The sequence below is a fragment of the Anguilla rostrata genome, chromosome 2 (assembly GCF_018555375.3).
Source record: "Anguilla rostrata isolate EN2019 chromosome 2, ASM1855537v3, whole genome shotgun sequence".
Lineage (NCBI taxonomy): Eukaryota > Metazoa > Chordata > Actinopteri > Anguilliformes > Anguillidae > Anguilla > Anguilla rostrata.
Window position 1 is genome coordinate 22,448,288 of NC_057934.1, and position 25,998 is coordinate 22,474,285.

The window sequence follows — 25,998 nt, forward strand, 5'->3', positions numbered from 1 at the left end:
GGGATCGCACGTCGGCGTTTCCCTGCTGCAGAAACAAACAAAAACAGTCTGGGAAGAAGAAACACGACCAGGTTGCCAGGTTTGTAAGTCCCTTTGATAATGTTCTGCTAAGTGAAAGTAATTGTATCATACTTTTTTATTAGAATATCTTTTATTGTTTCAAATACAAAACTCAACCTGTGGTCACTGGTTCTGCATGTTTCATGGAAAATACAGAAATAAACCAATCTGGAGAGCATGCCCTCAGCAAAGCCTTATTAAATGTAAGGGAAGGGGTCAAAGGTCAGACGTTTCAGGTACCCTGTTACTTTTCTATCACTATACTTGAGAAAAAGCACAAGGGAAAATAGTGTGTGAGAATCCCTTCATCCAGAAGCAAGGCTGATTAATATGATTGCAGTGGTTACACAATCTTGGCCAGAAACAGATAACAGAACATTTGTCTTTTTTAATACTTGCACCTACTAATTTTCTGTAAAATATTTGTGTAGACATCCACGGTTCTCCTCCAAAACGTGGTATTGACCAATCTGCTTCTTTCCACCACAGCCCTCAGCCCATAGACAAACTTGCACAGAACTGAGTCGGAGGACCTTTAAAATGCAGACCTTTAGCAGGCTTTAGCATGTCTACTGCAGGCACCAGATTGACCAGCAGGGGTCACTAGAATGATGCTACGTGGACCCCTAACTGGCTGAATCCTCTTGTACCCTGGGTGACGCACCTGCCATTTGCGCTTCGCCCTGTGGATCTACTGGCCACAGTCGGCACTGGTACAGTGTTTCTCTTAATCTAACAATATTCTGCTCATAATAGTGCATGTATTGTACTCAAACAGATATGCATCATAGTTATTTTACATTGGACAATGTAGGGGAACCTGGAAACTGAGGAGAAATAATGACAAAAACAGTATTATCTACTACCATTAACCATTTGTCTATGTTCTCCTGACAGGCGTTTGGCCTTATTGTCAACTTCTCACTGGAAGGCATTATTCCTGAGAGAATAAAGGCAGGTCTGATCATCTACTCTCTCTTGGCACGCTCTCAGGGGAAGGAAATTATTTTGTGACAAACAAACACTGTGGCCTCAACGCCAGAAATGTATCTAACAGGTTCTCACTGACAAACAGTGCTCTGGCAATAACACCCACTTACACCTGCCCAGCAAAAAGCCTCCCGGACTGCATGATTGACAGGCAAGGGAATACCTGTGAGATTAACTTTGGCGCTTTGGCCTGACAAACTCAGCCTGTACTTTGGTCTAAGGGCTGAACTAATGTCGGAGCAGCTCTGTGGAGCAGTGATCAGAGCAGCAGTATGGAGCAGTAGTCACTGTGGAGCAGTGAGCAGAGCAGCAGTATGGAGCAGTAGTCACTGTGCAGCAGTATGGGGCAGTAGTCACTGTGGAGCAGTGATCAGAGCAGCAGTATGGAGTAGTAGTCACTGTGGAGCAGTGATCAGAGCAGCAGTATGGAGCAGTAGTCACTGTGCAGCAGTGATCAGAGCAGCAGTATGGAGCAGTAGTCACTGTGCAGCAGTGATCAGAGCAGCAGTACGGAGCAGTAGTCACTGTGGAGCAGTGATCAGAGCAGCAGTATGGAGCAGTAGTCACTGTGCAGCAGTGATCAGAGCAGCAGTATGGAGAAGTAGTCACTGTGCAGCAGTGATCAGAGCAGCAGTACGGAGCAGTAGTCACTGTGCAGCAGTGATCAAAGCAGCAGTATGGAGCAGTAGTCACTGTGGAGCAGTGATCAAAGCAGCGGTATGGAGCAGTAATCACTGTGGAGTGATCACTGTGGTTAGGGTAGCACTATGGAGCAGTACCCAGTGGAGGAGTGCTTAGGGCAGCACTGTGGAGCAATACCCAGTGGAGCAGTGGTTAGGGCAGCTCTGTGGAGCAGTACCTAGTGGAACAGTGGTTAGGGCAGCACAGTGGAGCATTGCCTAGTGGAACAGTGGTTAGGGCAGCACTGTAGAGCAGTACCTAGTGGAACAGTGGTTAGGGCAGCACAGTGGAGCATTACCTAGTGGAACAGTGGTTAGGGCATCACTGTAGAGCAGTACCTAGTGGAACAGTGGTTAGGACAGCACTGTAGAGCAGTACCTAGTGGATCAGTGGTTCGGGCAGCACCATAGAGCAGTACCTAGTGGAACAGTGGTTAGGGCAACAATGTGGAGCAATACCTAGTGGAACAGTGGTTAGGGCAACAATGTGGAGCAGTACCTAGTGGAACAGTGGTTAGGGCAGAACTGTAGAGCAGCACCTAGTGGAACAGTGGTTAGGGTAGCATTGTAGAGCATTACCTAGTGGAACAGTAGTTAGGGCAGGACTGTTGAGCAGTACCTAGTGGAACAGTAGTTAGGGCAGCTCTGTGGAGCAGTACCTAGTGGAACAGTGGGTATGGCCGCACTGTAGAGCAGTACCTAGTGGAACAGTGGTTAGGGCAGCACCGTAGAACAATGCCTACTGGAACAGTGGTTAGAGCAGTGCCTAGTGGAACAGTAGTTAGGGCAGCTCTGGGGAGCAGTACCTAGTGGACCAGTGGTTAGAGCAGGACTGTAGAGCAGTACCTAGTGGAACAGTGGTTAGGTCAGCACTGGAGAGCAGTACCTTGTGGAACAGTGGTTAGGGCAAAAACGTGGAGCAGTACCTAGTGGAACAGTGGTTAGGGCAGCACTGTAGAGCAGTACCTAGTGGAACAGTGGTTAGGGCAGCACTGTAGAGCAGTACCTAGTGGAACAGTGGTTAGGGCAGCTCTGGGGAGCAGTACCTAGTGGAACAGTGGTTAGGGCAGCACTGTAGAGCAGTACCTAATGGAACAGTGGTTAGGGCAGCTCTGGGGAGCAGTACCTAGTGGAACAGTGGTTAAAGCAGCTCTGTGGAGCAGTACCTAGAGGAGCAGTGGTTAGGGCAGCTCTGTGAAGCAGTACCTAGTGGAACAGTGGTTAGGGCAGCTCTGTGGAGCAGTACCTAGTGGAACAGTGGTTAGGGCAGCCCTGTAGAGCAGTACCTACTGGAGCAGTGGTTAGGGCAGCACAGTAGAGCAGTACCTAGTGGAACAGTGGTTAGGGCAGCACTGTAGAGCAGTACCTAGTGGAACAGTGGTTAGGGTAGCTCTGTGGAGCAGTACCTAGTGGAGCAGTGGTCAGGGCAGCTCTGTGGAGTAGTACCTAGTGGAACAGTGATTAGGGCAGCACTGTACAGCAGTACCTAGTGGAACAGTGGTTAGGGCAGCACTGTGGAGCAGTACCTAGTGGAACAGTGGTTAGGGCAGCTCTGTGGAGCAGTACCTAGTGGAGCAGTGGTTAGGGCAGCTCTGTGGAGCAGTACCCAGTGGAACAGTGGTTCATGCAGCACTGTAGAGCTGTACCTAGTGGAACAGTAAATAGGGCATCACTGTAGAGCTGTACCTTGTGGAACAGTGGTTAGGGCTGTAGCATATATGCACCACACGGTTACAAATTAAATCTAGTAATCCAGCTTTGCTCCTCAGAGACCAGGTAGCATTCTCCTGCCCTCACAGAGGAACGGAGGGGAGGATGGCTCTCTCATCCATGTGGCGGGAGCATAAGGACATAATGACCCTGCTGGTTCCCTGCTGTTAAAATTTACTGCCGCCCCCCCACCCTGTAATACACCCTCAGGTTTATCTTAACTGGGGAAAAAAATGACAGCTCTTATATTGCTGTGGTTCACTGCCTTCATTATTCACTAAACTCCGAAGCCGCAGGCTCAATAATAACCATTGTCATAAATATTAATTATAATTACGATTTGCTTTTATTCTCTTGCATTAACACAATCAAGCAAAAATAAGGAAAGGAAAACATACTTAAAGTGTTCTGGACCAGTATTTTACATCTGCTACTCACAAGCTCATATTAAATTAAGTGATAAATGAGCATATGTCTGAAGAACTCTGTCATGATGTTACAGCGATGTTCCAGAAACAGTATGTATATGTACTGTATACAGATTTTGGCAGGGGAGGCTGTCTGGAAGCCTGCTCCCTCTGTGAGGAGAGAAGCATTCCTTAGTCCTGACTCATAGGTCAAAGGTCAGCTGGGTTTTGACTCAAACTAGGGGGTTTCAGGCTGAGTAGTGCAGGCAGTTCCCATGTAAGACACACTGCCGGCTCCGTTCCTGGCAGGCTGAACTGGCGTTCCGATCTCTGCCTTTGTTCCCCTTCCCAAGAGTTGCTAAGGGCTCTGTCAAATTGGATGGAGAAAGCTGATTGGTTACAGCAAATGGAGGTATCTGATTGGATAGAAGTGATGAATGTGGCTACTTGTCTTGGGAAAACCAGAGAGGAAGCACTGTTCTGTGTGAGAAGAGTCATGCACACTCTAATTACCAATGTCTGCATCCTACAACTCACTTCACAACTAAATAAAGCCAATTTTCAGAACATCCCTATATATCCAGTTGAATATTAGCTTTAGCATTAGTGCACATGCACATGCACATGCATACTTAAATAGTGCTCAGTCTCTGAAACAAATTGTGTTTCTAAATACCTTCCTTGTGTTTGATTATCAAAAAACACATTTTCTCTCAATTTTACAATATAAATTTATTCAAGAGGTGATAAAAGTTTCCAAACTCTCAGATATCACAAAATTCTGTACCTAGTAACCCATAATGAATATTTAAGTGATACAATTCACAGACTGAAATGCTCCTATAGGGGAAAAATCATCTAATAATAGAACACTACAAATGTATGGAGGCTGTGTCAGGGGCTTATTTTGGTGGGTCATGGGATTTTCCCTTGTTTTCACTTTATAGATCTAGTTACCTGTGCAAAAGCTACCACAATTACCATGTTTGATGTAAACACTGAAATGTAAATTATGGAACAGATCCCTTCTCTAAACAAGTACTGTGACATTTGTCATTTTTATGTATATCTTTGCAAATGTTGAAATATGGAAGAAAAAATAAATAAAAAGGCCATTGAAATTAGTCCACTGTGCTCTGCAATAAGAATGGAAGAATGGAAAGTGCTTTTCCTAAAAACACACACGCCTTCCCAAGTAAACACACACCCCTTCCCTCTGTGTCTGAAGTATGTTTCACAAAAGAAGATATGATGCAGTGCTATTATTGACAGTGTAGATGCACAGTGACCGTTGTCCATTTGAGCTGTTTAGGGAGTAAAACAGAATTGAGGATATCTAGTTATAAACTGTCTAAAGGGCAGTGTGGTGTGGGGATGGCTGGGTTAAGCAGCCACACCTGCCCTGAGTCAAGCTAATTAGACCTGGCCAATTGGATAATTGGCCAGGCTAATTGGACCCAGGAACAGGAGTGGCTGCACCTGTGCGTAGTGAGGTAATCACTGCGCACAGGTTAAATCTGCCATCCCCACCCACACCAGGGAGCTTCGGTCATGACTGGGTTACATCTGCTCACTTTGGCTGTAACATCTTGCCAAACCCTTATTAATAAATCTGGACTGCTTGGAACATCATCTCCCTGTGTCTCTGTGCTGGAGGGCCCCAAGGAAAGCCACTTCGGTGGCCTGTGGCAGGCGTGTTTGCCACAGTGGCGCCCAACGTGGGGCTCCTCCGGCACAGCAAAGAGGCACAGGAGGGCCAGCCAGGAAGCACACTGGAGGAGGGGCGGCTGAGGTGTTCCCGACAGGGCTTCGGGTGGATTCTCCGGGCCAAAAACAGGGAGCGGAAGATGACCAGGGAGGGGAAGGAAGCGATCCTCAGCTGGGACGCTGAGGAGCTGCACCTAGCCGAGAAGGCAGGTCAGCGACGGGCGGTGCACGAGAGGTGGTCGCGCCGTGAGCTGGACTTGGCCGGGAAGGCGGGTCCGCTACGGGCGGCGCACGAGTGGTGGCCGCGCCGTTTTGCTTCCTTTCTTGTCCATTTGGTGGTTTTTAGTTCTTTGTTTGGCCTGGTTGGTTTGCTCGGAGCCCATGAGGGGATAAGCCTGCAGCCGCCCACCAGCAGAGCCGACTGGCGGCCACCACAGCCACGAGGGTTCCTGGTCCCCAGCGCCACAAGAAGGCCAGCCCACCAGCCCACCAGCCCAGCCACCCCACCACAGCCCCTGTGATTCTCCCTGGCCTCAGTTTGGCGTTGGGGGTATGTGGTGTGGGGATGGCTGGGTTAAGCAGCCACACCTGCCCTGGGTCAAGCTAATTAGACCTGGCCAATTGGATAATTGGCCAGGCTAATTGGACCCAGGAACAGGAGTGGCTGCACCTGTGCGTAGTGAGGTAATCACTGCGCACAGGTTAAATCTGCCATCCCCACCCACACCAGGGAGCTTCGGTCATGACTGGGTTACATCTGCTCACTTTGGCTGTAACATCTTGCCAAACCCTTGTTAATAAATCTGGACTGCTTGGAACATCATCTCCCTGTGTCTCTGTGCTGGAGGGCCCCAAGGAAAGCCACTTCGGTGGCGTGTGGCAGGCGTGTTTGCCACAGGCAGTAACCTGGCTTTCTTGTGTTTCTATCCTCAAACATTTTTAAAGGATCTCTGCTATGTAGTCTTATGAGATTTCATTTTTAAATGGTCAAATAATTAATTAATTCAAACCTGCTGGTGAAGATGTGCGCGCACCTGCCGTTTTTAAAGGCCTTTGCAGCTTAATGGTGAACCTCTCGACAGTAGTGGGGAGAAGTAAAATTGACATTTAACTGTCGTCGTCAACCATAAGTCAGTAGTGGTTATATGGAACAAAAGATGGTCATCCTGCTTAGATGTGGAAACCTTTGTGTTTTGTGTACAGCTAATCAGTAACATCAGTGTATCTAAGGTAAATAACGTAATTTTCGCAATTACGTTATTCATCCCCTATCGCGGAACTAGTGGTATTAATTTTAAACGAAATGGCAACCAAACATTTAATAAAAATGTAATGTAAAAAGGATTTTACCAAGCGACCCCCCCCCCCCCCTTGCTGCTCGACAGAATTGAACAGCGCACCCCCCCCCAGCTCGGACACAGTTGCTTAGGGCCACCAAAATCCTAGGGCCGGCCCTGTCAGTAACCAGAAATGGCTAAAGAGCTGTGACCTTGACCAGTCTTATGATGGGACATAAATTCACAATGGTGTGATTAGTGTTGATGTGTGTTGCATTTCTTTAACTGGAATAAATTAAAATTCCAGCAGGTAAATCCAATGTTTTTGTATGTTGACTAATGCAATGTGTTCTTTCCCATTTTCATTGGATATGATTTTCTGAGGACATATGTGGAGAGAGAGAGAGAGAGAGAGATTTTTTTGTATTTAAATGTCCCATTATTTGGACATTAAACATTTCAAAACAGTAACTAATTCTAGATAATATTAGGAATGAAGAAGGCAATCAAAAAAACAAAACAAAAATCAGACAAAAAGTTAAATTACATTAATTGAGAAAAGGTTCAAATTAGAATGCAAATTAGAAATTAATTTCTAAGATATCATCATCAACTGAACACAAAGTGCTTTTCAGCCCCCAGACATTCCGAAATTGTAGTAGGTTCCCTATCAGTTTATAGTAGGAATATTCTACTTTTAATCGTGCTGTAACTAGCACTAACAATAATGTTACACTTTGCGCAAAATTTCCCTAAAAACATGAAATTCTCTCATTAAAGTAATTAATTCAGTAATCTCTAACCATAAGATATGGAGCTCAAATTACTTCCTTTATATCCTGACAAATTTTATTGGAAATGTCTTGCATAACCAAAAGTAAATGTTTTCATGGCTCCAAGAAAAATTCACTTCACCATGCTAATTAATATATAATCCTGTATCCTGAATGAAACAATGTTGTAGTAGACAGTAATTATGAACTCCTACATAAGGATTATACATTAGGGTGCGCTCCTGCAGGTGCCCTTGACCAAGGCACTGGCCTCAGAACTGGAGTTGGTCCCTGGGCGCTGCACTGTGGCTGCCCACTGCTCCTAAGTAACTAGGATGGGTCAAATGCAGAGGACAAATTACCCCACGGGGTTCAATAAAGTATATCTTATCTTAAACAGTCACACGCGTGTGTGCATACACATGCAGTAAATCTTAAAGACTGAATACTGGGACATTTTATGGACTATCTGAAGTCCCAAACAAAAGGAAGGAAGGTGACTATTAGACAGAGGGGTTATTTATTGAGTCCAACGACCCCCCAGCTGTCCAGACTGCACCCATACAACTCACATAGGGACTCTAAAAAGCCCCCCCCCCCAGTGTCTGCACCAACATGGATGACAGGTTGACTCCTGGCTTCAAAAATGCAATGTGTGCACGTGTCTGTGTGAAGGTATGAGTGTGTGAGGCCTGGCTACTTATTTTTTGAGAAGAAAGGTGAACACACCATCCTGGCTGCTGATTGGTTGAAAGACTAGAAAACGGTAGTTGGACAGTTTTTTTTTGTCCCCAAGAGCTGATTGCTCAAATCCCCAGTGATTCCTCTCACATTGGTGATAAACCTGAGTGCATTTCACTTTTAACTCTCTATAACATATTTATAGACATATGTTGTGTTTATTATCACGCTACCCTATCACAGGAAGATTTTTTCCTGTGGTGTGATAAAATCTCTGCATCTTGATCCAGCCCACATGAGAGATGGACAGATGGTAAATGGTAAATGGACTGCATTTATATAGCGCTTTTATCCAAAGCGCTTTACAATTGATGCCTCTCATTCGCCAGAGCAGTTAGGAGTTAGGGGTTAGGTGTCTTGCTCAAGGACACTTCGACATGCCCATGCCCAGATGGCACTGCAGTCCTGGGAAAGCTTAGCTAGAAGCTTGGACACCTGCTTTATGTGGCTCAAGGATCATTTGGTGAATGTTGCAGGGAACAAGTGTATCAGGTAGATGATGGCATATCACTAGTTCAAACTTGCTTGAAAAGCGCACACAAACAAACTGACTCACTGTCACACATTATGTTAGAAATAATTGCACTAACACGGTAATGAATGGCTGCTCTTTATTATTCAGTAGCACTGATACATCATTAAAGTCTCTCTTCCAAAAGACAGAAAAGGTTGGTAATTATGCATATCAAAACTCAATCTCTGTTCTGTTTCATTTGATATGATAGGTGGATTACAATATTCCTTAACTGCTAAAACATTTTTTTTCCAAATACATTACTCTTGTGTTACAAAGAATTGTATTTTTTTAAGGGCAAGAGCGCATTTAATCTGCATAAGAACTCTGAGCGTACAAAGGGGTTTCATCAAAAAACGTCGCTGAGGGAGTTGTGACATCGTGTTTATCGAGTATCTTATTTACAAACACAGCAAAGGCTTCTTCGCTGATTGGTTACAGGTCCAAGATTGCCATGGTAACCGGTGCCCCAATTGGTCCCACGGAACCTGCTGAAAGTGTCCCCAGCAGCAACATCCCATAATTCTCAGCACACAGCATATCTTTGAAGGAATACTACCTGGTTATTTGACTATTTATTTAGGCCTGGTGGTAGATAATCATGTTATCTCTAAAAATGCACATTGAAGGGAGGGGTTGAGCCTTTAATGTAGCTGCTTACAAAGTGACCCAAAGCAGTGTTTTTACTTTTATTTATACAACAAAATGGCAGTTTGAACTTCATATATAAAACACAGTCATAACAACTGTAATTCTTTCTTAATGTTAGTCTATTTGCTTAAAGGTGACATTTGGTATATATGTACTGTGTGTGTTTGTTGAGATTGTGGACCTTAAATGGGGACTGATTGTTTTACAATGACATGGAGGAAGAACACAAGTCATTAAGTTGTATCTTGTGTAAGATGGTGACAACAGCGCATCCAAAAAATAAAACGAAAACAACCTTGCCTTTCAGGCAGACCAGCATAAACAGACATGACTCAGGTCTGACCTCTAGTGGTGATTCTCCACAGTTGCAGCCAGACTCCACCAAATCGCAGCCGCCAATGTGGAGATTTTACAGGGTATATAGGCTTAATCTCTGAGAAAACGATAAACACGTCATCTAAATATATTTAACATAATGTGTGATTGAAATGAACTAACCCTAATTAATCAGGCAAAATAAAGGTTGAAAAGCATTTTTAAATGAAAAATCTGGGGATGAATCTGACACCATACATCAGAGCCTGATCTATGAACGCTCAGCATGTACAACTGAACCCTTTCCCTGGGTTAATTTTTTCCAGTGAATATCCCTGGGGCAGGTAATAATGCTGGGCTCTCCATTTCCCCTCGCATTAGGAGCCAATCAGCCCCTATCCCAGCCCTTCCCCCCTGACTACCCCCCACGTCATTACTGCGCTCCTCCAGCAGTTGGAAGCTCTCATTAGTGCAAGCGGTGGGGGGTTGGGGGGGGGATGTATTTTAGTGTAAGAACCCCACTGACACCCAGAGGCCCTGTTTCATTAGAACTGCAGTGAAAGGAAGAGCTCCATTTAAACCTTTTTAAAAACAGCAGGCCAACAAAGGGAGTATCTTCTTCTCCTTCCTAATAAGCATTAATGTACACCTTTTTCCTTTTTTTTACCCCTTTACATGTGGTTAACTCTACGTCTAGTATCTCAATAGGGGTAGGAGTGGGTGGATGTGGGGTAGCTTTGTGTTAGAAGCAAAAAGAAATACAGTTTAATTGTGCAGGGATTCTGCTGGTAACTGCGAGAGGAAAAACCAAACCAAAGCAATCTCTACATGTATATTACAATAGAGGAGTGACAGGCGGAGTTTGAGTATAAAGTAAATCATGCATGGTGAATGTAATGGAGGTTAGAACAGCTTGGCTTTTTTCTTCATATCATTACGTTTCCACAGAGGGAGTCGGTCAAACTCCTGAATCTCCATTCCAAATATATCAAAGAACATCTCTGGGGCCAAGTGACGCTACAGAGAGAGAAAGAGAGAGAAATATTTAATAATGGAGAAGGCATACTTCAGAAGATTTTCTCCAATTAGCACCAACTTCCTTGACCAACGTTCTCACTCTCAACATGGTACATTACATCACAGCCTATCACAGCATGAGAGACAATTATTTACCTGTCACAGAAAATGACACTGTAATGACTAGACTGACACAAATATACAGTGCCCAAAGACAAATACATATTTTTTGTTTGGCTCTGTACTCTACAAATTTTAATTTGCAATTAGAAAAAATCATGAGGTTAATGTGCAGATTTAAGCTTTTCATAAGCTTATAGAAGCTCAGCTTTTATAAAATACTAAAATACTAAACATGACTACTTTCATTTACATAACATTAATATGTCCCAAACATTATGGTGCCCTGAAATGCAGGGCTATGTATAAAAAAGTTCTGTAATATCTACAAGGTGAAACTACATCTACATGGTATAAAAATACCCTGTAATAAAAGCTGAGAATCTGCACTTTAATCAAGTGTGAATTGTTTGATCCATATGTAAAATTGTGGAGTCAAATCAAGGAAAAACATCTTTGTCCCAGATGTTACGGCGGGCATTGTAATTGCATTTTTGTAACAATCCTGAGGTTTGGTAAGATTTACAAAATGTATTTTATACCTTTAACTTTGGTAATCACATTTGTAGCATAATGCTTTACATTAATGCTTTGCATGTTACTTTCTATCCTTTACCCATAATGCCCTGTTTTATAACCATAGTGCTCTTTCTTGTACCTCTGTAGATCTGCATTTTTTTCATGTTTCATTTCATGTTTTACCATAGTTGTTTATATTCTAAGTGTCTGCTTTCAAAAGACGCTTAGGTTGAATTATTTGACTTGAATTACACTCAACAATGCCATTACCTCCAGTCTGGTTCTGTCCACATCCCTAGGGAGCTTAGCCCGCCCTCTGCTGGTGATGGTGAGCATTTCATATGGATATACCTTTTCAGAAAGAGACAATTGTGTTAGAGTAAAGGAAATGTTGATGGGAAGGACTGAAGGTTCTGAAAGGCTGTGTGGAGAAGGATAGAATACTCATACTGACTGAAACTGCAGTTACAGACCTCACCTCCCAGCACTTAATGGACCTCACTGAACTTCACTGCACTTTACTTTTCTTCACTGAATCTCACTGTACTTTACTGTTCTTCACTGAATCTCACTGTACGTTACTCTTCTTCACTGAATCTCACTGCACTTTACTGTTGTTTTCTGAATCTCACTGTACTTTACTGTTCTTCACTGAATCTCACTGAACTTTACTGTTCTTTACTGAATTTCACTGTACTTTACTGTTCTTCACTGAATCTCATTGTACTTTACTGTTCTTCACTGAATCTCACTGTACTTTACTGTTCTTCACTTAGCCTCACTGCACTTTACTGTTCTTCACTGAGCTTCACGGCACTTTACTGTTCTTCACTGAACTTCACCGTTCTTCACAGAATTAATCTCATAGCACTTCACTATTCTTCATTGAACTTCACTGTACTTTACTGTTTTTCCACTGAATTTCACTGCACTTTACTGTTCTTCACTGAATTAATCTCACTGCACTTTACTGGTCATCATTGAACTTCACTGCACTTTACTGTTCTTCATGTAATTTCCCTGCACTTTACTGTTCTTCACTGCACTTTACTGTTTTTTTACTGTTCTCATTGCTCATTTTCCGAACTTTACTGCAGCATCTCACTGCATTCACTGTGTCTCACTGCACTTTTTAAATTAGCCCTCCCTCTTCTGTTTTCTGTTTAGTAATTAAAGAAAGCACTCAGACACACTGTCCGTTTCACCTGGACTTATAATTACTCACACATACACATTTGCATGCACACACATTCACTCACACGCAACCCAATGTGCACAAGCTCTCTGTGAGCAAGACGCCCCCTGCAGGCTGTAGTGGACAGCAGGTTTATCCTTCAGACCACCACCAGCATTCCCACTATCTCTGTGAGACTGGTATAAAGCTACAAGAACATTGTGAGAACATTACGTGTCACATGCTGTACTGTCCCTTGTGGATTCCATGTTGACATGGTGTGTGAGGAACACTAGACACTCGAGAGAAGTGGATGATCGGAACAACGAGGGCGTGGGGGCGGAGGGGGGGCATGATATAGGGCACGCTCTGATTTTGGGTTGTATTCTGCTTCTGTAACTGGTGGAACAGTGTTGACATTTCACTGAATTTAAACTGCCATTGACACTCAGGTGTCAATCTGGACAAGGCACACACCTTATAGACAGGCGAGACTGGGATAATGAAGACTATAAATCTAATCCCACTTGTTCCCATTTCTTCAGGAGTCATGAAGAGAAAGCAAATCATTGACACAGTTACACCCACCACTTATTCACCAAGATTTCCTACTTTTCATGCTATAAAGCGTTCCACATCTTATAAAAGCTGGAGATCACGGCACACATTTCTGGTGAGAGGTTCTACAGCTTCTTCTAATTCTACAATATGCCAAACAGGATCTGCATTTATCATCTAATTGTTTTTGCTGAGTTACACTGCTTAATTCTGGTCACACAAGCAGTCAGACCTTTTGATTTGGGCTGCGATGTTCTCCAGCTTTCATTGGATAAAGTGAACATCATGGCAAGTGAAACCTTGGTAAAGCCTGAGGCAAGGGCAGGGGGCAGTACTGGTCAGATTCCATTGGCCATTGGGTCAGTGTGATTCGTGCTAGCAGTAAAACCAGCTGCATGGGCTTTGCCAGCATGTCAACTCATGGCTGAACAACCACGCAATAGCGACGCTAGTGATGCCACTTCCTTTGCTCACACAGCAGGAAGCTGTGGGGCAGAGAGGTCGTACGAGAGGTCAGAGGTCGGACACCTCTGGAATGGGAGCACACAATGAGCATGGAGAAGCCAGCACGCTAAGCATGATGGTAACTGGTAACTATGCAAGCAGTTGGCCTCACAAGGCATCATGGGGGGACTAAAAGCATGCAGGTGTGGCACACCTCCCCGTGTAGCACACCTGTGTGCATGGCACAGCTGTGTGTATGGTACAGCACAGCTCATAGAAATGTACACATGGCTGTGCTTCCGAATTAAAGTGAGAAAAAAGTGAGATGTTGGGTGAGGCTGCAGCTTACATTCAAGGGTGGGGCATTGTTGTCCTACTTGCGTGAGGACGCTAATCTGCTTTGCTTCTACAAATATGAGAATCTGAGAGCCCTTTCCTTCTTAGTGACTGAGATCATCACCCTGGTTATAGACCCAACAACCCACTGCAGCGCACCCTTTCAAACCTCTTCCTGTGGCTTACAGAGAATGCCTAACAAGACCAACTGATAAAACACACACTAATCTGAGCAAAGAGTATTGAGATTTCCTGAAACAATACAAATTTAAACAGTGTAAAAATAAAATGAAATACTTGCTTTTGGTTCCAACATATTAGGCATAGATACTCCCCTGTCCATTCTGGATATGGGTTCGCGGCCATCCTGAATGGGCTACAGAACAAAACACACATATGTGATAGGTAGAAAAAAATGCTTTTGGCTTAGGTCTTCAGCCTGCTGATAAAGCCTGTTGGTGCTCCACAGGAAAAACAGTCACCCTGCCACTAGCACACAAGAAGGCGCTCAGCCATAACCACGACAACTCCCAGGGACATAACATGAATGGTTCTGGCACCTCCTGACCACGCCCACTAATGGTGTCATATTTCATAGTCAAAAGAGGTGTGGTGACAATTGATGACTTGCCTCATCTTATCGGGCAGTTAGATTAAAGTGTCTCACTCAAATGGACTTGCAATCCAAATTGACTGTTATGAACAACACAATCCCTTTTTTAATGGTATATGAATATACACCACATAAAAACATGGGTCTCTGGGATTTCCTGTCATGTAGAGTTAAAGGTTTCAGACACGGGCTCTGTGGGAACGTGTGCAATCCTCATCCTCACTGAACAGAACATATATGTAAGCGTAGCAGATGGCTGCGAGCTGCATTCCGGTAAATGTGTAGCTCAACAACGTGACATGATCCTGCACATACATGGACATGCAAGACAGTGAGCATGCTCTGAACTGTGGAAACACCTCAAGCGCATTGTGACACACTTGTGTGTTAACTACTTACCTTGAACTCTGCAAGACAAAAAAAGAGAGGCATAAAAGTTATTCTAACTTTTTGATAATAATACATATTAATAATATAACAATAAAAGAACAATAAGAAATTATAATAATATTAAAATGAATATGCATCATACAGTTAAAGCAAATTAGACTAGCAAATTTTATAACACAAAAAGCATATTTATGTACAATAAAAAAATGTCAATTTCTTTTACAGTATGAATGACTGAATTAGGTTTAAGACGTGATGACGATGGTTAATTGTTCCACCCTACCTCTTCCCCCTCCACACACGTCCCCATAGCTGTTATATTGGGTGAAGTCTGTTGATTGGGGCTTCAAGGATAGACACAGGAAAAGCAATCATTTAGCTATGTCTGACGAACAGATCCACCACAGATGCAATCACTTAGTTATGTCTATAATGTAGAGATATTTGGATTCCCAAGGCCAGGGTCACAACAACTCTTCACCTCTCTCTCCCTATGTTGCTCTTTCCCTTCTCCCTGTCTTTCTCTCCATCACACAACAAGCTCTCTCTCTTTCTCTCTCTGTGGTGTGAGTGTGTTGTATGTGTGCATGTGTGCATAGGAACGATGGAGGAGTAGTGTGTCGGGTTCTAAGGGGGGGGGGGGGGTAGAATAGCCCACCCTACTAAGTTGCCATGGTTGCCACTTTTTTCAGGTTGCCTGAAAAATGTTTCCTTCATATGTATGCATGTAGAAGCCTAATATACAGACAAATAGGGGTGATACATGTTTTGGACCAGCTCTCAACATAATTTCACATACCTGCCCACTCATACTCATTCTTGTGCCCAGAATTCCCCAGGCATTACCTGACTGAAGCTCTGGCAAGTTTTCTCTGGAGGGATAACTATACATGGCTATGGTTTTAACAGCAGGAGGAGGGCTTGACCCTTCAGGCTCCTTTACCTTTCTGTTATTCTGTTATAGACCATCTGGCCTTCCTTGTGGCCAGTCATCTGGTAATATGTAATACCTGCAGGATGTTCATACCCGTTTGATTGAAAATAGGGCCCACCAATCAAATATCCATCCATCCATCTATTATCTAGACCCACTTATACTGAGCAGGGTTGCAAGGGGTGCTGGAGCCTATCCCAGCGTGCATTGGGTGAGAGGCAGGAATACACCCTGGACAGGCCGCTAATCTATCGCAGGGCACCAAATCAAATATGGCTGTTTTAATTCCCTAGTTGAGCATAACGGAACACTTGGAAAAACTGGTAGCTTTGCGTCATTGTTGTCAATCATTGTTAGAACAGTTGTTAGAAGTGTTGCTGCACTGCTATTTGTACACTTCTGGATTGGCAGTGCTTACGTGAGAAAGGTCTGTTGAATCTTTGCTTGTTTGTTTTTCTAAGTACCCAGATGTGTGTGGTGAAAAACTGAAACTGAATTGTAAGAACTTTATTTGACAGTGTATGAATTACAATTATTAAAACAGGGAAGAGAAAGTGATGCAATTAAGACCAAATTCATTTTCAAACCATTACATTCAATTTCAAAAAGTGAAATACAAATTCAAGTCATGCAATTCAAATTAAATTTTTAAATACAATAATTCAGTTTAAGCATTACAAATTCAAATTGTTGTAGTACAAATTCAAGTTATGCAATTCAAATTTTATTTCTCCTGGCACTAAATTCTGACCTTAGAGGTGGTGGTGCCGGAAGGTATTATATTCTCAGTCATAGTAAAAAAAATAAATTAAGAAAAGAAAGTGTAATGGATTTTTACTTGGTCTTGATAACGATGTTCTCTGAAGGGGGGGTGGTGGTGGGTACAAGTATAACAAAGGAAAAAACATTCAGAAAAGAACCATTTGTTTTGTCTAGGCATAAGAGGAGGGGTGGTGGTGGGTATATGTATACAAGTAGAAAGAATTGGTCTGGCCTTAAATACTGTACTCCTGGATTTGTCAGTCTCTCTAATTGCTGTGTTCATTTCAGATTCCTGCTTCAATTGCCTTCAATTTGCCATTATATTAGCCCACATCCAACTCTATGTTGGTCCTAATCCTCATTAATCCAAATTCAAGAAGAAAACGATATTCAAGTAGAAAAAATAGAAAACTTGAAAAGTTTATGTAGGACAATTATTGATGTCAATACTTATGTAATATTAAGTAAACACTCAAAAACTGCTGTATATCATTGAGGACCAATAAATAGTGTCATGAAGTCAAATGTGAGACCTTATCTATTAATGTTACAATGTATTTTTTATGTATGACCCCTAAAAAAAATAAAATAAAATAAAAACCCTTATACGTGTGGTCTAGAACCGCTTACCCGATGGAGCCCGTTTCTTCCATATCCAGGCAACGAAGATGTTTTGGATGATGGGGAGCTGGGGTCTGCATGGTGTGGTAAACACAATGTCAAACAGACCTTCCGTTAAGGCAGGAGATCATAGCGTAATACAGGGCTGCAGACACAGAGGAACACTGGCCTCATAGAAACAAATTCAACACCAAGTGATCAGAGGCCCATTTTTGCTAACAATTCAGTTACAGTTTCTCCCAGTGAAAATCCTCCTACATCCGGTCATCTGCACAGCTATGTAATTATCACAAACACGGCAAAACCTTTCAGCACTAATCGTAATCCCTGCCCAGTTGAGAAAACACATATTTCCTGGACGTATTTCAACATTCCTGTGGGGAATTGCATCAAAATATGTTGTTTCGCAAATGCCAGATGTTTACTGTCTTGGGAGTTCTTCCAGGAATAAATTTACAAGTGGATGTAGGGTCACATTAGTGAGTGGAGGATGGTATTGAGAGTACCTGTTCAGAGGTGGGGCAGTGGGGGCCACAATACAAGATGAAGAGGTGATTAGGGTACTCGTTGTACAGTTGTACTGGGGATCACTGGGGAGTTGGACGGAGGGGGCTATTTGAGTACCTGCGGTACAGTTGGTGTACTGGGGCTCACAGCTTTTGGTGGAGGGGGGTATTTGGGTACCTGAGGTACAGTTGGTGTACTGGGGCTCACAGCTTGTGGGATTGGTACCGGTAAGTGGGTAGGGTCCATTTGAGTGGAGGGTTTGGGACCTGCGGTACAGTTGGTGTACTGGGGCACACAGCTTTTGGTGGAGGGGGGTATTTGGGTACCTGCGGTACAGTTGGTGTACTGGGGGTCACAGCTTTGGGTGGAGGGGGGTATTTGGGTACCTGCGGTACAGTTGGTGTACTGGGGGTCACAGCGCTGGGCGGACACACTTCGGGTGTAGCGCTCCCGGTTCAGCTCCCTCTCCATCTCCTCCTTCAGGATCAGCTTCCCCAAACCAGACTGGATCTGTGCCCATCATCCCAGGGTGACCATTACATACAGAGCAAGCATTAAATTAAATATGGGGCAAGTGTGGAGCGCAAACAAGGAAGATCACTGAGCCAGCCTTTTATAGAGGACTCGCTCCAGACTTTGAATAGAAATCATTGTGATTTATGGGTATGTTCCTCCCTTATGCACACACTCATCAAATAAATCACTGCCAGTGACCATATGAAGAGCTGCAGCTAGGAGAAGGACTACACTGTGCCTTAAGTCGCTTTTCCAGCACATGGTACCGGCTCAACTCGACTCGACTCTACTTGACTGTGTTGGTTTTCCGTCGGGCAAAAGTTATGGATAGTATCTGGTACCAGGTACTTTTTTTGGTATCACCTCCGTTGAGGTTCCAAGCGAGCTGAGGCGATACCAAAAGGTGACCGGAAAACACTGCAGACCACTGATTGGTCAGAGAGAAACGTCACTAGAATCAGAGTCGTCGTCTTCTGAGCTCTGATGTAGGATTTCCCAAATTCTCTTGTTTTTTCAGCAGTCTTTTGTCTTGCTGCCTTCTGCCTCTTCTGAAACAAAATTAGATTCATTGCTGTGACGAACAGCCACATACTGAGAATCAAGAACACCATCCCTTCGATATCCTCCATTGTTCTTGTGTGTGTCGCGTTGATGATGACGTCATGGCAGTTTCATGCGGCGTCGCTATGACGACCAGCTACATTGACGGGGGTACTATCTGCAGTGGAAAATGAAGTACCTGGTACCAAAAGTGAGTAGAGTCGAGCAGAGTCGATTCGAGTTGAGCTGGTACCATTTGGTGGAAAAGCGGCTTTAGGAAGACCACAGAGACCTGGCCAGGTGAAAACTGACACTGACAGCAGGCACTGTGTTGACAAAGCTGCCTCGACTGGCGGCATTAGCTGCAGTGACCACGCTGGCTGCTCAGCACCAGCGGGGCTGACCTTGTTGAGATGCTCCTCCTGAAGCTGTCTCCTTTTCTGAAGCTCCTCCTCTTCCTCCTCCCGTGAGCGACGCCTCCCATCTGAACCTGCAATGCGAGATACATGAGTTCACACATATGTAGTCAGACACACAACACACACACACACACAGTTAAACACGTGTATGCATACATCAAACACATGCGCACACATACGCACATGTACACACGCGCATGCATGCGCGCACACACACACAAACAGAGCCTGGAGCAAATTCACAAGATTCATTATACTGTCCATCAAAATCATCTGTAATCTCCAAAGTTCAACAACATGATTATGGATGAATCACCGGAGCTGCCGTTGTGTTGTCATACATTGGCTAAACAGTGTAACAATTTAATTTGTCAGAGTCAAGGAACCTCATACAGCTGACCCTCTATTCAGTGCCCCAGGAGGCCAAACTGACCAATAGAAGCCTCCCTCAAGCTTTGTGGTTTGCGGCATAGCAGTATCCCCAACAGTAACTGGCCTTTCCTATTTCCAGTGAAAACCTAGGGCTCATGGTCTTGCTCATCATCTTGGCATCCAGTGCTGTCAGGTGAAGATCACATGCTATCTTTCTCAACGCAAGTCCAGGTTCACTCTTTGGCCAAAGATTGCTCTGTCAGAGGACAGTTTCTCTGAACTACTGAAAGAGCCTTCCCTGTGTCCCTCAGCTCCTCTGGTTTGGCGAGAAACAAGAACAACAGCAGTGCAAAGCTAACCTGCAGCACTAGCCTGCTATGACCACTCCCCAAAAACCATGACAGTTTACTCACCACACTGCACACAGAGAGCAGCTGCAGCCACAACCACACAATTGATTGATGATGCGAGAATGGAAGGTTGAAAAACAGACATACACAAACGAAACCATAATCTCTTAATCATGAAATAATGGGGGTTTTTTTGGTTGGATGACCATGGGTTGGTATAAACAGACAGTGTTCTCACTAATGGTTCTTGTTTTTTAGAGGGAAAATTTAGAATGATCACCACCATTATAAAAGGAGAAATGAGTAACTAAGAAAAGCTTAATTAACTACAGAAGCACACAACCTATTTATGTCAGGAATGTAGACTATTTTTAAGAATGTAATTTCCCACTGAAATTACATCTGGACATAAGAGCCTCTGTGTGCGGCAGCTTTTGCCTTGATTTGGGACTGGATCACCTGCATATCCTGGGGGAGCAGGAGGAGCCTACCTAATGCAGCAAGGGAGGGTGGACAGGGCCAGTAGTCTGTCTCAATCTTTGGTGTTTGGTCCGGGCCAGGAGCGTAGGCTGCTGGGAACTTGGCGGATTTGATGATGTCATCGGCAGACTTGCTTTGTGCAGCCATTGCAGCTGAATCTAGATTGGCAGATTGGCATCGGCCTATAAGAACCTATGCGGGGGAGTGGGAGGTGGACGTACTGCTGGCCAATCAGTGCTATGGGCAGGCATACTGCTGGCCAATCAGAAAGAAGCAGCTGACCTTCCTCAGCCCTCACTGTCCTCAAACTTGACATTATGTGTAGTTTTTATTACGGAAAAAGAAAATATTTGTATGGAAGGCTTTGAAATAATCACAAATTTATCTAGGAGAGAATTTGCAGCTGTGATTAATGGTTGAAATCTCAAAAGGATTGAAATAAACAAGCAGTGATAGGGTCCTGAGGAGCATCAGATGCAGTGAGGTTTTGGGTGACCAGTTATATGCCTATTAAAGGATCGGCTTATAGACAGCTGCACAGCTGTAATGGGTGAAGTCTCCATGCATACTACCAGTCTTTACCTGAGACTTCAGGCCACATTAGTCTCAGGCTTCAGTTAAATCTAATAATAATGTGCTTTGTAACAAATTTATTTTTGGGGCTAGTTCACTTTCTGGGGCTTCCTCATCTATTATTTCTCTTTTAGTGTTTATTATTGATCGGCCCCGACAGTTTTTATGGGTACTGAAGAATATTTTACATACTTAAAGAAGTTTCCTACGACCTGCCATCTTACCACTGGTACATTTGGTACATTCCAAAAATAATATGGACAGATTATTTTTCTAGCATTTATTCATTATTATAAAAATAAAAATGAGTTTTAAATGTGCTTTTTTCCTTGAGCGCAGTCACAGGCTGTATGTTCTATAGGAGAATGATTGGGTAATTTACACATGCAGAACCTGAAGTGTACTTTCCAGCTTTTGAGCACAAACCCTTGAATGCCCAATTTAGCGGCCATTGGCCAAAACTGGTAGGTCATCAGAAACATCTGGAAATAATCAAAAGATCCTTTATCACATACAAAAACAGTCTTGGCTAATCAAAAAACACTAAACCCGTTCAGAGAGTATTCCACTTATTTTAAATTCTTATACAACCTTATGACTTAGTAATTGCTGAAATTAAGAACATAAAAATGGAAAATTGACAACAGATCATCCAGGCAATCCTAGCTTCTAATTGTTGTCTGTTTCTTTGGTTAATCTCGGTAAGTTGACTGCAAAATTAAATTAAAATTATTGGCAAGCTGCTTCCTTCAATATGTTATGTGGACAAAAATGCTTGCTTGTATCTGTTATTTACTTGGAATTCTTTCCTATTTGTTTACTGGTTCATTGACGGAGCTTCCTGTGGAATCTCATGTCTATTAGAAAAAAACAGAACTCCTCCTAAATCATGTGTTTATGACCTGGGACTAGTCCTGTTGCCCTTCTACTTACTTTCTTGAGATACCAGAGATTCCACACAGTTTGTAGTGCTGACTCAAACCAGACACCAAAAAAATTGACTTACTTTGATTAAACTCTATAACTAGCATTCCACTTGTTACTGCTTCAGTGCCTCAAACAGTCAGTCTACCAAGGTAAAATGCAATGCTTACATTCATGATCCAGTTAAGGACAAAGCACTCTGCTGTTCATTGAGCTCACAAATTAAAGTTAAATCTGAAATGAACTGTTTAATCAAATTAATTTACTTGGCTTTATTTAATCTGTATTTTTACAGACTAGAGATGATATGTCAGTCTTGTACTAAGGCGGTCTAAAGTTTGGTCATGTGTTTGAACATGTTCATGGACTTGGTTTACAACCCTGGTCAGTATGCCATCACAGCTGTGCAGCATGTCCTTTTACAATGCAGTACATCCTCTGGACAAAGGGTACTGTGGGTAGGGATCTCCCATGATAAATAGTTCTTCATCAGTATACAATCCATCACTGTCTGTACAATTAATGCCACAGAATATACTGATGAGTTCTTTCTAGGGCACCATGACTTGTTCTCAACATTCAAGTACAGCAGTTTTTTAGCATAAAATTCTTGGCAGTGTCTGAAGGGACATATCAGGCAGATACACACCTAGGCGATCAGTTCCCTTAACAGCATCTGTGATCAGGTTCAGCTTGGGTAGTTGACCCTACTTTAATGCAATGGAACACCATCTTAGCAAAGGCAAGTTGATATGCCCAACCTTTTCTCTAATGAAATGTTTCTACAAGGTCAACGTGCATAATAGGCGAATGGCCAAACTGAAAAAACGGAACAGCAATCTTTCCTTATTCTAGCCGTGTGTCTGTGCATGCATGTTGAAGTGTATCCATGTACCATGGGTCTATGATCTACTCAGGATCCTGTGATGACCGTGCAAATATTTGCGGTTCATAAAAAATTGTATAGTCATTCTTGTGTGAAACGTATCGGGGAACATTGTGTGGATTTAATGAATATGGCCATTAACAGATGGGAAGGGTTGGGGGAATGCTTGATGCGTCACAAAAAACCATTCCCAGATTTCCCAGACACAGCATTTTTTTATCGAACATCCTGAGGAGTCAGAGAGGTCCCCTTACCCTGGCCCCCAGGCCTCCACTAGTGTCTCAGCTCCCACACCCCCTGAAACCCCCAAGACCTTTCTCCAGAGATGCACTGCACGTAAAAAAAACCTAAATTCACTGGTCAAAATACCCTACTCACCAGAGCTGGCTTCAGTGCTGTTTTATCCTTATTATGAACAGAAATTTGAGGGAATTCTTATTTTCCTTTCCTTCCCAGAACTTCCTGTTTTCCACAGTTTGAAATGGCCAATGATATTTGCAGGCCTGTCTCATCGCTGCAACATCCTCTGCCGATCGGGGAGAGTGCAGGCAGGAGCAGGCAGACTGCAGGCCCGGCTGGTGAGGAGCTGCTCATGCACAATGAGACAGGGACAATCCCACTGGGCGAAACCATCCTGCCCTGGGTGACGCTACAGCCAATTATGCGCCATCCTGTGGGTCAGCTGGCCAAAGTCAACACTGGTATGGCAGATGGGGTATATATCGAACTGAAACACAGCGACGGACGAGCCATTCAGAAGCCCCAAAGGGACTGAAGAGAGAATCTGTCTTCAGTTATCCATTATCTCCATACACAGACATAAACTGAACACATATGATTCAATAAACGTGCCAGGCTTCCTTTGAAAACTGGCATTGTTTCTGATGAGCTGATAAAACAGAACTGAAACCTTTGTTCTTACAGTCTAAGGGAAGTGCAAATTAAATAATTTAAATGTGTGGTAAAGTGTGTAGCATCCTGTGTTGATTTCAGGACACTGGGTTATGTTTTTCAGGCAGCATTTGTTTAATGGTTTAATAAGCGTTAAATCCTTCCTGTGCGATCATATGTGAGCTAGCTTTGTGCAAATCCCAGCTAGCCCACTAACAGCATGCAAGAGGGTATCAGGGTGATTTAGAAAGGGGCTGGACCCAGTACCAAGAGTGTTAACAGATACAGTACCATGGAATGTTAAGAGAGTTGAAAGGCGGAGTTCTTCTGCCGTGCTTCAGTATTAGATTTATATACATAAGAACGCATGACTTATTTGAGCTTTGACAGCATTTTAGGGAAATTTAGAGCAGGAAACTTCAGACAATACTTACATGTGGACATGGGTTACGGTCAAATGAGGCATGGTGTTAATGAGGGGGTGACTCAAAAGGGGAGACAGACAACACAAAGAACAATGAGAACACAGAGGACTCACGCACCCTACACAGACAGGAAGTGACGCTGCAGTAAAGCTTCAATAAAATGTGTGGCTGTATCACTTTACACCGCAGTGCTGACAGCACCTCACCAGTGCAGGAATGGCATGTTGTTGTATGTGCCACGTTTAGATCATGTGAGTGATATACAATATGCAGATTCACCAGTTTTTAAATGATCTGGATAGCTCATCATCATCCTACTAACCCATCCACGTTACATAAAAGATGGAGAGTCTGCACAGAATCTGAACAGCATTAATTCAAAACACAATCCCACAATCCTCAAGCCCCACTCCTGCTCCTAGGATTGCAGTTTCACTAAAAAGACCCTGTCTCTTGCATTGCTTAAGAGGGGATACCAGGGGTGAAGTTTTTAGTGAGATTAAACATATCCCACTGCTGGCAATGCTGGACTTCAACTCCCAGCAACATGGGCTAGAGAGCAATGACAGCTCACACACTCTGCCAAGGAATGAGGCCAATCTTTCCATGGACAAACAAATCTGCTTTGGAGGTCCTCTAAACTCCCCTTTCTTGGTTTTACAGTTTTAATGACAGTTTTAAAGTTCTTCTAAAAGGTTTAATATTATAATGTCAATCAGCACAACAGGAGCAAAGTACAGCTGTTTTCAGCAGGCATGGGGACCATAGGAGACCATAGGAGAATTGTTTTTATTGTGATATAACCTGAATTCAGCTATGCAAATTAGTGGTTAATATTGTACTATGTGCTGTACGACAGTTAATGCATTAAACAGTTTACTTCCCACAAGTTACAACAGTAGTTATTTTGACTCATTGTTCTTTGTTTTGTTTTTGATGAAAATCGCAGAATGAACATAAGAGAGAGAAGCGTAAAAGTACCGTGCTGCTTGTAGATCGGAGGTTTCCTGTAAATGTTGGTGCCTTGATCTGGAAAGCAACAAACAGAGAAAGACACAGTCATTCCCCTGTCTGTCAGCCTGCAACTGGTCAATTAGTTACAGCCATGGTAGGACAGATAATGGTAAATTCAACAAACATGGAGGTGTTTGCTACTCTCATCAGGTAAATCAACGAATGAACAGACAAACAAGATGAATATGCAGGAAATTGATCCACATCAGTCTGCAGAGGTGATAGGGAGAGAGAGATGAGTTGATACAGTTCAGTTGCTCTCAAAAGATGTTAATACAACATTTGTTGACAAATAACACAAGTAGCAGAATATAACAGGAAACTATTTAAATGAAAAAAACAAAAGGTACTACAGTGCTACCTCATGCTACCTCACAGAACGATGTTAGCCTAAATGATGTGCAGCACAGCATTGTCCCTGCAACTGCAGAACAATGAACAGCCTCCCCACTACAGAGTTGTGTGAGGGCTAACAGGGCAGCACATTTGGTAGTGGAGTAGGGCAACAGGACAAAGCATTGGGCGGAGCAGTGGAGTTTGGCAGGGGGCAGAGCTGAGTGGGGCATTAGGTGGGACAGTAGGCAGGTCTCAGTTTTTCTTATTGTATATAATTTACTGCATATTTGTGCCAGCAGTCAAACCACCATACCAGCTTCTCCTGTCTAATGGCCATAGCCAAGTGGAGTTGGGTGTGGTCAATACTTGGGACTGGGAGTTATTAGTACATGGTAAAATGTTGACTGTTAAATCAACTATTACAGCGTAAATATAGTCGCTGGTGTTGGATT

At 43.3% G+C, this 25,998-nt stretch overlaps 1 protein-coding gene and 1 long non-coding RNA gene across 51 annotated transcripts in view; both read right to left on the bottom strand.

The window, feature by feature from the left end:
• Window positions 1-10,694: 10,694 nt before the first annotated feature.
• LOC135247621 (uncharacterized) lies at window positions 10,695-14,288 on the bottom strand. Its single transcript, XR_010328252.1, has 2 exons — window positions 11,752-14,288; window positions 10,695-10,842 (listed from the first exon to the last, which is right to left on the bottom strand). It is a non-coding gene; the product is annotated as an uncharacterized LOC135247621 (long non-coding RNA).
• Window positions 14,289-14,334: 46 nt separating this feature from the next.
• The window catches only part of ablim1b (actin binding LIM protein 1b), a 142,508-nt gene continuing 130,844 nt past the window's right edge, over window positions 14,335-25,998 (bottom strand). For 7 of the 50 annotated variants that reach the window (XM_064321300.1, XM_064321294.1, XM_064321274.1 and 4 more), the window contains 7 exons: window positions 25,178-25,225; window positions 20,509-20,655; window positions 19,281-19,366; window positions 18,207-18,330; window positions 17,323-17,387; window positions 15,280-15,340; window positions 14,341-15,013 (listed from right to left, as the gene is read on the bottom strand). In XM_064321300.1, the coding sequence (XP_064177370.1) occupies window positions 14,994-15,013; window positions 15,280-15,340; window positions 17,323-17,387; window positions 18,207-18,330; window positions 19,281-19,366; window positions 20,509-20,655; window positions 25,178-25,225 (551 nt within the window). In that variant the 3' untranslated portion in view covers window positions 14,341-14,993. Of the gene's footprint in view, window positions 15,014-15,279; window positions 15,341-17,322; window positions 17,388-18,206; window positions 18,331-19,280; window positions 19,367-20,508; window positions 20,656-25,177; window positions 25,226-25,998 lie in introns of those variants that run through there. The other 43 variants (XM_064321288.1, XM_064321286.1, XM_064321279.1 and 40 more) reach the window with 22 other exon arrangements.